Source organism: Capra hircus, chromosome 24 (genome assembly GCF_001704415.2).
Source record: "Capra hircus breed San Clemente chromosome 24, ASM170441v1, whole genome shotgun sequence".
Lineage (NCBI taxonomy): Eukaryota > Metazoa > Chordata > Mammalia > Artiodactyla > Bovidae > Capra > Capra hircus.
This window is the reverse complement of record NC_030831.1, coordinates 46,469,347-46,485,644: the sequence shown is the minus strand read 5'-3', so window position 1 is coordinate 46,485,644 and position 16,298 is coordinate 46,469,347. Positions and strand designations below refer to the sequence as shown.

General features: G+C 47.1%; 1 protein-coding gene across 1 annotated transcript in view; it reads left to right on the top strand.

Moving 5' to 3' along the window:
- The window catches only part of LOXHD1 (lipoxygenase homology domains 1), a 198,479-nt gene that overhangs the window by 143,839 nt on the left and 38,342 nt on the right, over positions 1-16,298 (top strand). The window contains exons 32-33 of the mRNA XM_018039819.1: positions 10,190-10,398; positions 14,269-14,396. Coding sequence (XP_017895308.1) covers positions 10,190-10,398; positions 14,269-14,396 — 337 coding nt within the window. The remainder of the gene's footprint in view (positions 1-10,189; positions 10,399-14,268; positions 14,397-16,298) is intronic.

Here is a 16,298-nt window from a genome sequence, read left to right as displayed (position 1 = left end):
AGTTTAGAATGCCTCTGAATCTATTAATAGCTAAAACTGCAAGTGAAAACATTGCATCCAATAATTCCTGAACATAGGGGCCATTTAAAAATTTATTTCCACTGGAAGTAAAGGAGCCATGCTGTTTCCGCAACATTCCATAATCATGAGTTATTCCAAAAGCATATCTACCATCAGTATAAATACTGGCAGTTTTGTCTTTGGCTGAAGTATGAGTCTGTGTAGGACTGGAAACCTCTTGAGATCACTCATGAGTAACCATGTGTACCATAGGGCTAAAGTAACATCATCAAAGGAGTTGCAGTAGCACACCCAGCAAAATATTTCTCATTGTCACCTTTTGCATAGGAACCATCAGTGAACCATGAGAAGTCAACATTACCCGAAAGAGTTTCCTGAAGAGCGTCAGGAGAGTCAAGAGGTGACCCGTCAGCATTAATCAGTAGAGAGGGACTTCATCATGGAGAGGAGAAGAGTAGCCTGGTTAAGGATATTACAATGTAAATGAGTTATGTCAGGAGCAGTTAACAAAAGGACTTCATGGGAAATGAGACAGCTGACTGAAAAATGTTGAGTGTGATGAGAATTCAGGAGAGCTTCTGCATGAGGCACAAAAATGGTTCAAGATCTCATAAGGATTTTTTTGGTAGCCCTTACCCAAAAAGGCAGTAGCTTCTATGGCAAAGGGGGTATCCCATTGGCGCAGGCTCCAATTGCTGGCTGTCATACCCTGTGGGCCAGTGGTTCTCCCTGTGTTTTAGGGCATGTACCCCAAGACACACACAAACCTCTTCCTTTTCATATGCCAAAAGGGAAAAGACAATCTGACCGTTGAGATGCCCAAGGGCAAGTGGATTCATCAAACTCTCCTTTAAGGCCCTAAAAGATATGTCATCTGCTTCTTCCCATAATATTGCTGCTGCTGCTGCTGCTGCTGCTGCTGCTGCTGCTAAGTGGCTTCAGTCATGTCCAACTCTGTGCAACCCCATAGACAGCAGCCCACCAGGCTCCCCCATCCTTGGGATTCTCCAGGCAAGAACACTGGAGTGGGTTGCCGTTTCCTTCTCCATCCCATAATATTAGGTCAGTGTTACTATTGTTTAGTAAAACAAACATAGGTTTGACCATAAGAGAGAAATTTGGAATTCAATTTTCGCAATAACAAAGTAGCTCTAGAAAACCTAGCAGTCAGCACTTAATTTGGGGTTTGGGGAAATTTAGGACACTGTGAAGTCTGTCTGGAACTAGGTATAACTCTTGTTCTGATATCAGATGTCTTACATGTGAAAACTAGGGACTGAGGCAAACTGCAACTTTTCTTTGGCAATCTTATGTCCCTTCAAGGTTAAAAGCTTTAGCGAGTGGATACTGTCTTCTTAAAAGGAAGCTTGAGAAGGAGAGCAAGGAAACAAATCCTCCACATAGTGCACCAAAGTAGATCCCTAGGGAAATTTTTATCATCCAGATCAGGCTTCAGGATTTGTGAGAAATAAGAAGGACTTCTAGTAAAACCCTGAAGCGTTACTGTCCAGGTGAATTTTTTTCTTCTGGAGTGAATGCATAAAGGTACTGACTGGAGAAGGAAATGGCAACCCACTCCAGTGTTCTTGCCTGGAGAATCCCAGGGACAGCAGAGCCTGGTGGGCTGCCGTCTATGGGGTGGCATAGAGTCAGACGTGACTGAAGTGACTTAGCAGCAGCAGCAGCTTCTTCTACTGCAGTACTAAGTGAATGCACTATGTAAATAAGTTACAGTAAAGAATTTGCTCCAGTGGGGATGGATAGTAGTAGCATTTGAGGGTTAAGAACAATACGGTGTTGAAGGATTACGTTGTTTTTATTGCTTGAGGTTCAGGAGAAACCTCTTTACCTTTGACTCTTACATTGTCTGATGGCAAAATGGGAGAGTTACAGAAGCCAGTACAAGAGAGAATGAAGCCTTGAGCTTTGTAATCTTCTGTTATTGACTTTGTGCCTGGAAGGGTTCTTCATTTACAGGACATTGATTAACTCTGAGAAGAGATTTTGAGAGTCTGTTTGAATCTTGGTTGGAGGTGCACTGTGAATTTTTCCAGTATCAGTTAAGGATTTTGCCTTTAAGGAGGGTGGTAGCTGATTCAGCTGGGACAAAGAATCAGTTTCCAGAACCATCTCTAGTACTGTCAGACACAGAACAAATAAAAGAAGTCGTTTAACTCATCTGGTGGGCTGCTTTGATGACTACTGTCAAGTCCTAGAATTATTTCTGCTTTGGAGGAGAAAGAAATTCCAACGTGATACTTCTGAAAGAAGTCTTGGCCTAATCAATGGATAGGGACAGGGGCACTAAGAAGAAAAAGACATGTATCTCTCAAAGGGCCTAAACAAAAGGAAATAGGTTCAGAAACAGGAACCTCTCGAGGTTCATTAGCAATCTCCACTATCTGAACTGATTAATAGTGTGGGGCAGGGGCTGTTCTAGTACTGGGGTTGAGCCTTGGGAGTGTGGCTCTGGTGACATTTAGGACTAGATGAGATTCATTCCCAAACTGGGGGAATGTTTCTCCAAGCCCATTAAGTGGGAGGATTGGGACGAGCCCCTGTATTTTCGGTGAGCCCTGCCAAAGAGAATTGAGAGGACATTGGAGAGGCTATCTGGGCTTCCCTGGTGGCTCAGATGGTAAAGACTCTGCCTGCAATGCAGGAGACCTGGGTTCAATCCTGGGTTGAGAAGATCCCGTGGAGAATGAAATGGCAACCCACTCAAGTATTCTTGCCTGGAGAATTCCATGGACAGAGAAGTCTGGAGGGCTACAGTTCATAGGGTTGAAAAGAGTCAGACATGGTTGAGTGACTATCATTTGGAGAGGTTATTTGGAGGGCTGACAGTGTCTAAAGCACTTAAAATGTGTAGCAATTTCTTTTCCAGTGTCTTGGCTCTTTGCACTAACAGCAGAAATTAGAGGTGTGCCAGGTTAAATAACCTGGAGTAGACCTAGTTTCCCATTCCATCCTGGCCTTTTTTTTCTGGAAGGAAACGGTCCCTGTTAACGATTAATAAACATAAAATTAAAAGTTACCCAGGGGGATTAAATCATCTGAAATCAATTGTAATAGTTATGAGCAGGTTTATTAGATTTTTGTGTGCAAGCCTGAATTTTGTTTCAATCAACAGACTTTGGAAAAGCCTTAGGAATTGCCCAGTGAAGTCACCAAGTGATTGCCTGAGGCTGATCGTATACAAGCGTACCTCGTTTTGACTTTATTTTTTTTCTTTGCACTTCACTTTATTGCACTTCTGGGCTTCCCTGGTGGCTTAGATGGTTAAGAAATCTATCTGCCAGGTTCAAACCCTGAGTTGGGAAGATCCCTTGAAAAAGGGTATGGCAACCCACTCCAGTATTCTTGCCTGGAGAATTCCATGGACAGAGGAACCTGGTGAGCTACAGTCCATGGGATCACAAAGAATCAGCCACATCTGAGCAAGTAATACACTTATAGTGCTTCACAGATTTTTCTTTTTCAACAAATTGAAGGTTTGTGGTAACCCTGCATGGGGCAAGTCTATCAGTGCCATTTTTCCAACAGTATTTGCTCACTTCCTGTCTTTGTGTCACATTTTGGTGATTATTGCACTATTTCAAGCTTCCCCTTTTTTGCTATATATTTACTTATAAAACTTGATTCATATACATGATTTGATATCATGGCTTTCTAAAAATTTTATTGCAGTATAGTTACCTTACAATGTTGTGTTAACTTCTACTGCATAGCAAAAAGCATACATATATCCCCTCTCTTTTGGACTGCCCTCCCATTTAGGACACTACAGTGCTTTAAGTAGAGTTCCCTGTCTCTGCAGTACATTCCCATCAGTTGTCTACTTTATACATAGTATCAATAGTGGATATGTGTCGATCCCAATCTCCCAATTCATCCCATCCCACCCTTTCCCCCTTGGGAAAGATTCCTTTCAATATATCACTACTAATTGACCAGGCACCTGATCACCCAAGAGATCTGATAGAGATGTACAATGAGATGAATGTTTTCATACCTGCTAACACAATATTCATTCTGCGTCCCATGGATCAGGGAGTAATTTTGACGGTCAAATCTTATTCTTTAGCAAATACAATTCATAAAGTTATAGCTTCTATAGATAGTGATTCCTCTAATGAACCTGGGAAACGTAAAATGGAAACCTCTAGAATGCACCATTCTAGATGCCGCTAAAAGTGTTCGTGGTTCACGGGAAGAGGTTCAAATTATGAGCATTAAGAGGAGCTTGAAAGAAGTTGACTCCAGCCCTCATGGATGACTTTGAGGGGTTCAAGACTTCAGTAGTGGAAGTTACTGCAGATATGCTGGAAAGAGCAAGAGAACTAGGCATAAAAGTGGAGCCTGAAGACGGGACTGAATTGCTGCCATCTCATGATGAGACTTTAACAAACAAGAAGTTGCTTATATGGATGAGTAAACAAAGTGGTTTTTTGAAAAAGAATCTTCTCCTGGTGAAGATACTGTGAAGATTGTTGCAATGACAACAAAAGATTTAGAATATTATTTAAACTTAGTGGATAAAGCAGTGACAGGGTCTGAGAAGACTGACTCCAATTTTGAAAGAAGTTCTACTGGGGGTAAAATGTTATCAAAGAGCATTATACACTAGAGAAATTGTTCATGAAAGGAAGAGTCAGTTGATGTAGCAAACTTCATTGTTGTCTTATTTTAAGAAATTGCCACAGTCACCCCAGGCTGGAGCAACAACTGCCTTGGTCAGTCAGCAGTCATCAGCATAGAAGCAAGATCATCCACTGGGGGAAAAAATATGACTCACTGAAGGCTCAGATGGTGGTTAGCACTTTTTAGCAATAAAGTATGTTTAAATTAAGGCATGTGCATTTTTTAGATATAATGCTATTGCACACTGTTGTTGTTCAATCACCAAGTTATGTCCAACTCTTTGTGATGCCATGGACTGCAGCACACCAGGCTTCCCTGTCCCTCACCATCTCCTGGAGTTTGCCCAAGTTCATGTCCATTGAATTGGTGATGCCATCCAACCATCTCATCCTCCATCGCCCTCTTTCCCTTCTGCCTTCAATCTTTCCCAGCATTGGAGTCTTTTCCAATGAGTCGGCTGTTTGCATCAGGTGGCATATCCACTGGGGAGCCAAAAAATTTATGTGACTCACTTTATTGCAATATTTGCCTTATTGCCGTGGTCCAAAACTGAACCTGCAATATCTTCAAGGTATTTCTATAGTGAGATAGCAGGATGGACTCCCAGTTGTGATTCTAGACATCTTTTAGGATTTTCCCAATTAATAGTTTGCATTTGGTGCTGGGCCTGGCCTTTACCACCAAGCATATGAACTAGCTGACATGTTAGAGAAGCCAGGTTGATGAGTTTGAATGGCTATATTAAATCCCTCCTCAGATCTGTAAGGATCTTTGGTTGCTTTGGGAAAATCTTTGACTTTGGCCCACAGTTCAACTTTAGTCCAGGGAATATAAGAAATTAAGGATTTAAGAGGGAGGAGATCAAGAAGATAGAGTAGAAGATGAAGCTCACCTCCCACTATGAACATGTCAAAAATACATCTACATGTGGAACCGCTCTCACTGAAAACAAGCTGGAGAGTGGAAGAGAGAAAGAGCCACGTGGAGTCAGGTAGGAAGGGAAGAGAAGTGATCGGGTTGGGACTGGTGCCCTTAGGAAGGAACTTAGAAGAGTCGGGGATTACACAGGCTAGGAGATCCTCCCTGGGGAGTGAGCAGTTGGGACCACACATTGGGCACCCCTGCCCTGGGTCTGATACTGAGGAGATGACTCCCCGTAACTGATTTGAAAATCTGTGGGACTTACAGGAGGGCTGTAAGAAACCTAGATTCCACACACAGGCATGCTTACTCCTGGGATCAAATAGGAAGAAGCAGACTGAAACTGCCCGGGACCCCTGGCCCACTTCCCACATTGATTGCCCACTCCACCACTCAGCTCCAGCACAGCTCCGCTAGGGTGAAGTCTGTCATAGCTGAGGAGAGTGTGCGATTGTGGGGAACAGAGACCACTGGGACCTGGAATTCATCTGAATGGGGTGAGCATGGCCATTTCTGGCACTTGCAGAGATGATGCATCAAAAGTGCACTGAAGCTCTAATTGATATACCAGGACCGCCTCAGTGCATGCCCCTGGCCACACCAGGGGCCCACTCTGACCTCTCTCACTGCAACACTACTCCCTTCTAGGATGAAAGTGATACGGAAGTACACACACTTAGAGGAAATAGAACTGATTTGAACTTGACCCTCAGGACTTCTGCCTTAGCATGCTAGACCTCTGGGAGAGCAAACTCCAGGAGACGGTGAAGGACAGGGAAGCCTGGCGTGCTGCAGTCCAAGGGGCTGAAAAGAGTTGGAGATGACTGAGCGATGAACAACAGCAGCCCTGGACCTGACCCCAACCCTAGTAGGGCAGTGTTGGCCACTGAGCACTGCAGAAGCCCTGGCTCACACCTGGCTCTGGCTCCAGGCTCTCCATCTCCAGCCCCACTTCCCACCCCGGTGAGAGTTGCCAGCACATCCGAGGGGAAGACGCAACCTGTGCTGACTCCAGATCCAGCTGTCTTGCCAAAGCCACTGGATACATACAGATTAATAGGATTGCTCCCACACAAGGAAACCCCTTCAAGACTAGGACAAGAAACTTTTTTACCTAATTTGATAGAGAGAGAGGAAGTTAAGCAGCATGAGAAGGCAGAGGAATTTGTTTCAAATGAAAGAACAAGACAAAAGAGCCTGAAAAATGACAAATAAAACAGAGATAAATAATTTACCAGATAAAGAGTTCAAAGCATTAATTATAAAAATGCTAACTGGACCAGGGAAGAGCAAAGACAAACACAGTGAGAATTTTAACAAGGAACTAGAAAATATAAAAAGGAAACAATCAGAGCTGAAGAATACAATAACTGAAATGAAAAACGCACAAGAAGGAATTAACAGCAGGTAAAGTGGTACCAAAAAAGATGTCATTTTCATCATAGGCGACTGGAGTGCAAAAGTAGGAATTCAAGAGATACTTGGAGTAACGGGCAAGTTTGGCCTTGAAGTACAAAATGAAGCAGGGCAAACGCTAACAGAGTTTGGCCAAGAGAACCTCCTCTTCCAACAACACAAGAGATGACTCTACACATGGACATCACCAGATGGTCAGTACTGAAATCAGATTGATGATATTCTTTGCAGCCGAAGATGGAGAAGTTCTATACAGTCAGCAGAAACAAGACTAGGAGGTGACTGTGGTTCAGATCATGAACTCCTTATTGCAAAATTCAGACTGAAATTGAAGAAGGTAGGGAATACCACTAGACCATTCATGTATGATCTAAATTAAATCCCTTATGATTATACAGTGAAAGTGACAGATTCAAGGGATTAGCTCTGATAGACAGAGTGCCTGAAGAACTATGGACGGAGGTTCATCTCATTGTATAGGAGGCTGTGATCAAGACCATCCCCAAGAAAAAGACATGCAAAAGGCAAAATGGCTGTTGGAAGAAGCCTTACAAATAGCTGAGGAAAGAAGAGAAACTAAAGGCAAAGGAGGATAGGGAAGATATACCCATTTGAATGCAGAGTTCCAAAGAACAGCGAGGTGAGATAAGAAAACCTTCCTAAGTGATCAGTGCAAAGAAATAGAGGCAAATAATAGAATGGGAAAGATTACAGACCTCTTCAAGAAAATTAGAGATACCAAGGGAATATTTCATGTAAAGATGGGCACAATAAGGACAGAAATGGTATCAACCTAACAGAAGCAGAAGATATTAAGAAAAGGTAGCAAGAATACAGAGACGAGCTATACAATAAAGATCTTAAAGACTCAGATAACCATGATGGTGTGATCACTCACCTAGAGCCAGACATCCTGGAATGCGAAGTCAAGTGGGCCTTAGGAAGCATCACTACAAACAAAGCTAGTGGAGGTGATGAAATTCCAGTTGAGCTATTTCAAGTCCTAAAAGATGATGCTGTGAAAGTGCTGTACTCCATATGCCAGCAAATTTGGAAAACTCAGCAGTGGCCACAGGACTGGAAAAGGTCAGTTTTCATTCCAATCCCAAAGAAAGACAATGCCAAAGAATGTTCAAGCTACCGCGCATTTGCATTCATCTCACACGCTAGCAAAGTAATGCTCAAAATTCCCCAAGCAAGGCTTCAATAGTAAGTGAACCGAGAACTTCCAGATGTTCAAGTTGGATTTAGAAAAGGCCAAGGAACCAGAGATCAAATTGCCAAAATCAGTTGGATCATTGAAAAAGCAAGAGAGTTCCAGAAAAACATCTACTTCTGCTTTATTACATATGCCAAAGCCTTTGACTGTGTGGATCACAACAGATTGTGGAAAATTCTTCAAGAGATGGGAATACCAGACCACCTTACCTGCGTCCTGAGAAATCTGTATGCAGGTCAAGAAGCAACAGTTAGAACCGGATGTGGAAAAACAGACTAGTTCCAAACTGGGAAAGGTGTACATCAAGGCTGTATATTGTCACCCTGCTTATTTAACTTCTATGCAGAGCACATCAGACACAACTGAGCAACCGAACTAAACTGAATTAAGCACTTTGATCAACTGTGGACAGGCTAGTGGGGTTCTTTTTGTAAAGATGAAATACAGCCACGGGCAGAAAACAATGCGGATAATTCCAGCCAGGAAGGACTAGTCTGGAAAATTTTCAAAGGGCTACAGGTTGCATAACCAAACATCCACTTCATCAGGGCAATGTCTCCCAAGCTGTTAGGAAGGTCAGCTGGGAGAAGGTTATTGTTTGTTTGTTTTAAATTTATTTATTTATTTTAATTGGAGGCTAATTACTTTACAATACTGTGGTGGTTTTCACCATACATCAACATGAATCAGCCATGGGTGTACAGATGTCCCCCAATCCTGAATCCTCCGCCCACCTCCCTCCCCACCTCATCCCTCTGCGTTGTCCCATGAAGCTTTGAGTGCCCTGCTTCATGCATCAAACCTGCACTGATCATCTATTTTACATATGGTAATTAGGAGAAGGTTTTCCAACCTGTTTCAGTTCGTAACTACAAGTAACAAACATGGAGCATTTCTTTTCTTACTCATAAAAGTTCAAAGAGAAACATAGGACTGATACAGCAGCTCCAGCGAATTCAGGGTCCTAGGCTCTTTCAGCCTGACCAAACTAGCAGTCCTCCAGGTGGCTTCCATCGTAAAAGTTGCCCATGGTTCCAAGATGAACTGGAGCCGGAGCTCCAAATATCACATCCACATTCCAAGCAGAGTAATTGGAAGGGTAAGGAGCAAAAAGGTGTTCCTCCCAGTTGAGTAAGACCCTTTAAAAGAAAATTTCCCAACATCTTATATATCATGACCACCCCTAGCTGTAAGGAGAATGGACACAGGCTGGGCAACTAGAGCTCTAAGCATATTTCCTGAGCAGGTTTTTATGCTGTTTAAAACCTGCTTTGGAAATGAATGCCTTCTAGAACTTTCATTTATTTTGTTACGCATATAAATACCGTTTTATTTTTCTTCTCTAAATTCCTGCTTTTCATGAGAACTTGCTTTTGCCAACCTCATTTTTACGTCCATAGTGTGCTTCTCAGGCGTCTGCCCTGTACTTGGGTAGCAGTTATTGCTCTCTCCCCACTTCACATGCGAGTGCTGGGTGCAGCTAAGCTAATTGGTCAGTGGGGCTTTCAGATGTCACAGTGATCTCTCTTTGATCTTCATTTGGGAGTTACCAACTCCCTCACTCCGTGGAGGGTGCATGCTAAGTTGTTTTAGCCATGTCTGACTCCTTGCAACGCTGTGGACTATAGGGAGCTAGGCTCCTCTGTCCATGGAATTCTGCAGGCAACAATACTGGAGTGGACTGCCATGCCCTCCCCTGGGGGATCTTGCCTACCCAGGGATCAAACCTACATCTCTTACGCCTCCTGCATTGACAGGTGCGTTCTTTACCATTCATGCCACATGGGAAGCCCCCTTGGAGGGTAGACACTCCCCACAGATAGCTCATCAGTCTGAAAAGCTCTGTTATACTTTGTCTCAGAGACAGGGAGCTGAGATCAGTGCCTCCAGAGGTCATTTCCAAGTCTCCAAGCCCACCCTGGTCCCCCCTGGTCTGTGATGAGGCTGGGCTCCCACAATCTCTTGCAGTTATTCCCTACTACGTGTCAGTCACCACGGGGAAGCACAGGGACGCAGCCACCGACAGTCGGGCCTACGTCATCCTCATCGGGCAGGAGGACGAGCGCAGTAACCGCATCTGGCTGGACTATCCCCGGGGGAAGAAGGGCTTCAGCTGCGGCTCCGTGGAGGAGTTCTATGTTGCTGGCTTGGATGTGGGCGTCATCAAGAAGATAGAGGTGCTGGGCTCTAGGGCCTCAGGGTGGTGACCCCCAGGGAAGGAAGGAGCTGACCTATACACGGGTGGGAGGCTGAGCGGGCCTGACCTGATCCCTGCTCAGAGCAGGCAGCACACGAAGAGCTCCTGGCCTCTGTCTCCAACTGGCTGGGTGACCTTGGATGCCTCACCTGCCCTTCCAGCTCTGTTCTCCACCCACCCAGAGGGGATGTCTGTGTATTAGTTTTTTTTTTGTTTAATTGCTCTGTAACAAGTCACTACAAACTTAGTAACCTAAGGCCATACAAATGTATGGCCAGGAGTCCAGGCCTGGGTTAGCTGTGTCTTCTTCTCAAGGTCTCACTGGGCTGAAGTCAAAAAGTTGCTGCCAGGGCTCTGGTCTCGTCTGAGACTTGGGGTCCTGTCCTAAGCTCAGTGGTTGTGGGAGGAAATCAGTTCCCTTGTGGTGGTAGGACCAAGGCCAGGGGCTGCCTGCATTCTCTGCCATGTGGCCCTCTCCAAAGCCAGGCAACGAGTTTCCTCAAAGCCATTCAGAGAAGATCTGTTCTGTTTCAAATCTCTGTGATGTCTTCCCTCTCTGATGTCTACACCTGCTTTTGAAGGGCTCGCCTAATTAGGTCAGGCCCACCTAGAATAATCTTTTGATGAACTCAGGGTCATCTGAGTAGAGACCTTCATTGCATCTGCAAACTCTCTCCACCTTCACAGGAGGGACTTGGATCAGTGAGTGTAGAGCACGCTGGAAGGCAGCGCTGAAAAAGGGTGGGGGGCGGTGCGGTGGCGGGGGGGGGGGGTGGCTAGCAAATGGGGGAGGGGATGCTGAGCCGGGAGGGCTTTTTGCCCTGTTGTGCCCCATCCTCACAGCCCCGGTGTGTCCCCGCCTAGCTGGGCCATGACGGGGCCTCCCCCGAGAGCTGCTGGCTGGTGGAGGAGCTGTGCTTGGCCGTGCCCACCCAGGGGACCAAATACATATTGCGCTGCAATTGCTGGCTTGCCAAGGACCGAGGAGATGGCGTCACCTCCCGTGTCTTCGACCTCCTGGATGCCATGGTGGTGAACATCGGGGTGAAGGTATAAGGGGCACCTGTTTGTGTGTATGGCATGGCATGGCAAAGGGAGCGCCAGGTGAAGGGGGTGAGCGCAGGGGAGATGGAAGTGGGTAGGAGCAGACTCAGCCCTGGGGCACTGGCCATGGCTGCGGCCCTTTGTACCAGCCAGACCCACATTGCTAGGAGCCATGAGACTCAAGTGTCTTCTTGTCTGCAGCTGTGTGACCTTGGGCAGGCCATCTGGCCTCTCTGGGCCTTGGTCTTCTCACGTAGCACATGGAAATAATGCTTTCTATCCTCTCCCATGTAAGGTATTGATGAGAACTAATGAGACCATGAACAGTCCATGAAAGGCATGCTCTACGTAGATGTACAGAGTCATTGTTCTCCAAAGAATGTTCCATTGACACCAGTAGGCTGGTGATGGGGACAGATGGCCTTTGGGATGCTGTGAGCCCCTGGGTCTCAGTGCAGTGAGAGCTATCTGCCCAAGGTCCCCCTTAAGTGGAAAAGGCTAGAAGGCAGGTGCTGAGTGCCTGTCCTAGCTCCACCTCTAGCTGGCCAAATGACTTGGGCTGAGTTGCATGAAGTCACAGGTTGGTGCCAGGCAGGAAGCAGAGTGCCTGGGTGCTAGACCCAAGGACACGTGGTCAGCTGATGCCCCAGACGCTTCTGTGTCACGTGACCCTGCAGACTTCTCTTTCTCTGAAAAGCTGTGGGGTCAACAGAAGGTCCCAGCCCTCATCTCTGTTCCTGAATCCAAATCAACGGGCTACTAGATTTAGGTCGGAAGCTGTCCCACAGAGATAAGAAGACATCACCCTGGACCTGAGCGTGCCGTGCCTGTACTGTATGTGGAAACAAGGAAGGGCTGAGTTATGGGCTGTAAACTCTATTCGGGCAGGAGTGTGGATCCCTGCCCATCTCCTTCCTGCTGCAGAGCCGAACTTCCTACAGCACAGACACCCCCTCCCTTGCTCAGCCATCTGCGTCTGTGGCCAGACAGTCAGTGGGGAGAGCACACAGTTCTTCTGGGGACCTCTGTCCTGACCCAGTTCCCAGCATGCATGTAGGTGTGTGTGTGTGTGTGCGTGTGTGTGTGTGTGCCACCCCCAGTGCACATGCATACCCCTTCTCAGTACAGCTCACCTCCCTCTGGGGTCTTTAATCTGTGGAAATCCAAACCCTCACACCCCAGTTATTCATGTTACAAAAGAACACAGGTTTATCACTTCACAAAGAACCCGAGGGCTCTTTGGACTGGCCACCTCCCCAGGACATTTGATATCAGACTGGAATTACAAAAGCCTGTTTCTGTGTCTCTTTCTGGAAACACATCTATGGCATAAAAAGAGATGGGTCTGTGTAAAGAAGAGAAAAAAGATGGACCTGGAGAAGACAGGAGTCTGGCGAGCCCAGTCTTAAGGAGCCAGTCTCCACGGGGCCTCGAGCGCTTGCTTTGATTGTTCTGAGTTTGCTGGGTAAGAGCCGAGCGGTCAGGCTTCTGCTTTCATTCCCGTAGCTCCGTGCCCACCACACACACCCTTGTTAGGTGGTCTAAGAGGATTTTCCTGGGAAAGCAAAGTGTAGTTCAGTTATTTCCCTGGCAAACGTGTCCTCCTGGCCAGGCCTGAAATACTACTTCTGACCTTGCAATGTGGTGGTGAAGGTTCTCCATGCTGCCTGAAAAGGGCAACGTCAGGGGTGTGATCACTGACAGGAATAACACGGGTTCTGAATCTGAAGGCAACTGGTGATGGGACTCCGGCATCTGCGACAGTGATATTGCAGTGTGGGAGCCCCTGGGGAAAGGAGGGACTGGCTCTGGGTACATGCAAGGAGATGGTCAGCATGCTGTGTCCTTGGCCGTGTGTGCAGGCCTCTCCTGAACCTTTGAGACCTAACTGGGCACTTGGCAAGAGGCTGTGGCATGAGAGGCCAGGGGCCAGAGGACAATCCAGATCAGGGGTGAAGATGGCCCCTCTTGCCCCGAGGCCGCCCCTCAAAGGAAGAACCAAGGCAGGGGCCTCAAGGAAAGCACCACGCTGCAGGGAGCAGGCTGTTCTCACCTCCTCTGGCAGAGACAAAGAGAATACAACCTCTTTGGCACAAACCTCAGGCCTAAGGGCAAAACTCCAGTCTAAAGTGAAAAGCACCTATGATAGGTGGCTGGCCCACCCCACAAGCGAAAGAAGGCAGAGGTCCCTCAACCAGCAGCCCCGACACACTCCCCATCACTGACGCGCAGGGTGAGCTGGCCGTGACATGTGAGAGTGATGGTCCCCTAGAACTGCTGCGGCCCCTTGATGCCAGGCCCAGAGTCGGCACCAAGGCGAGGTGTCTATGGCTCTCACAGCTCTGCATGGTGCACGTCTCTATTTACAGAGAGGAGGCAGAGGCTGGAGAGGGCGGGGCATCTGCCCAGGTTCCACAGCTAGCAGCGGGGATGGCCCTGGGGTTCCAGTGGCGCCCTGCATGTCTCCAAAAGCCACTGTGTAGCCAACACATGCAGCTGGGATGAACGGACTTAGGTCGGGCTTCTATAAACAAGGAGGTCGGTTAATGCTGGGGCGATCGGTCATGTTCCTACTCCACACGTGTTCTCTCTCAGAAACTGAACTCCTCTCCAGCCCTGAGCCGGGCACAGCTGGGGACCTGGCTCTTGCTCTGCAGACACTCACGATTGCTTAGTGGGAGGGCTCTTTTCAGAGTGGCGGAGCTTGGAGGACGTTTTCTTTTGCCCCAGCAAAAGTGAAGTATAATAAATCGCTGGGGGTGATGGTTGAGGCCAAAGCCCAGGACTCGCATCCCTCTCGGGACAGGTGCTGTATGAAATGACGGTGTGGACAGGGGACGTGGTGGGCGGTGGCACCGACTCCAACATCTTTATGACCCTCTATGGCATCAACGGCAGCACAGAGGAAGTGCAGCTGGACAAGAAGAAGGCCAGGTATCTGGACGTGACCTGTGCTCCTTGCCCCTTTGCCCCTCCATACATCCAATCCTCCACCCTCCAGCCCCATCCTGCTTTCAGCCAGACTACCCTCTGACTCGCCCCTCATTCCCTGGGGCCTTCCAGCCTCCACGCCTCTGTCTGTGTGATTCATCCCTCCTAGAATGCCTTTCATCCATTCTCTCTGTTGCAAGACCTTTCTGTTTCAAAGGCTAGCACAAATCTACCTTCTCTAGGAAGCCATCCTTGATCACTTCAGCCCATAGCCCTCTTTCCTTCCTTCCTTCTGTCACTGTAAAATGTTTATTGTAAGGTCTGGAGATTAGTGGATAGCGTTGTGTCATTGTGAATCTCCTGCTTTCATTCTTTTTACTGTAGTAATGTAACCTGTTCATATTAGGGGGAGGTGGCTGAAGGGAACACAGAAGCCTACTCTATTTTTGTAACTTGCCTACAAGTTCAAAATGATGGCATAAAAGTGAAAAAAATATTCGAATATTAAAAAACAATTGAACACCAATATCAGGCACTGTCTCAGACACTGGAGATGTTGCAGGAAGGAGGACCCCTTCCAGGGCCCGAAACTGGGCTCTTGTCTAACACTCGGAAATGAATTGTCCGAGGAGGCACATGTGCTGACAAAGCAAGAAAATTTATTGGGAAAGGGCGCCCGGGTGGACAGCAGTAGGGTAAGGGAACCCAGGAGAGCAGCTCTGCCACGTGGCTCACAGTCTCGGGTTTTATGGTGATGGGATTAGTTTCCGGGTGGTCTTTGGCCAATCATTCTGACTCAGAGTCTTTCCTGGTGGCACATGCATCGCTCAGCCAAGATGGATGCTAGCGAGAGGGATTCTGGGAAGTGGACGGACACGAGGTGTCTCCTTTAGACCTTTCCCGAACTCTTCCAGTTGGTGGTGGCTTATTAGTTCCGTATTCCTTATCAGGATCTCCTGTCATAAAACAACTCATGCAAATGGTTACTATGGTGCCTGGCCAGGGTGGGCGGTTTCAATCAGTGTGCCTCCCCTAACAGAGAGACAGTCCCACTGGGAAGAAAAGATGCTCAAACTCATGAAGTTTAACACCTGAGGGGACCGCAACAACAACACGGACACTGATGTGGGCTTATTTGGTGTTGGACATTTCTCTAAGCCCTTTGACTGTATTGACACACTTATTTCTACCTACAACTCTGTGAGGACTGTTTTATCATCCCCATTTTACAGATGAGAAAACTAAGACACAGCAAGGTCAAGTCATGCTGCTAAAGGTCCCATAGCCAGTAAGCTTTGGCCCTGGACAATGCACCCAGGTGGCCCCAGTCTTAAGCCTTAGGTTCTACTTCCTCTTAAGATAGTGATCAGTAATGACAGTATTGGTGGACCTCTTTAGTCCTTCTAGATAGCACCTGTCTGCGTCTTTCATTAAATCCCCAACTTAGTCCTAGGTTTTGTTTGGTTTTCTGTGTTCGGCCATTGTCCTCCAAGCCATCCCTGACCCCTGATATCTTAAGCATCAGAGGGCAGAGACCCAGAACCCAAGCCTAAGGCTTGTGCAACCTACCCACAGCCACTCGCCTCTGAAGCCACACTGCCGTCTCCCACAGATCTTGCCCAACTTCTTAGCAATGTCTAAAACCCTTCCACTAGAGCTGGCAGGCAGAATCCTTTCTGAGCTCTCACAGCTCCCACCTCTGGCCTTGCGTGTGTCGGGCACTCAATAAGTACATCTGGAGGGTGGCAGAGGTAAGGATGGGAGAGATGGTGCTTGAGGGGGATGAAATTGCTGAAGCTCTTGGCGGCCAGGTAGAGGCTTCTTCTCATGGACAGAGCAGTCCGTGAGAGTGGGAACTCTGCTCAACTTATGCAGCTTGTGTCTGGGGGGATCCGATGAGAAGAG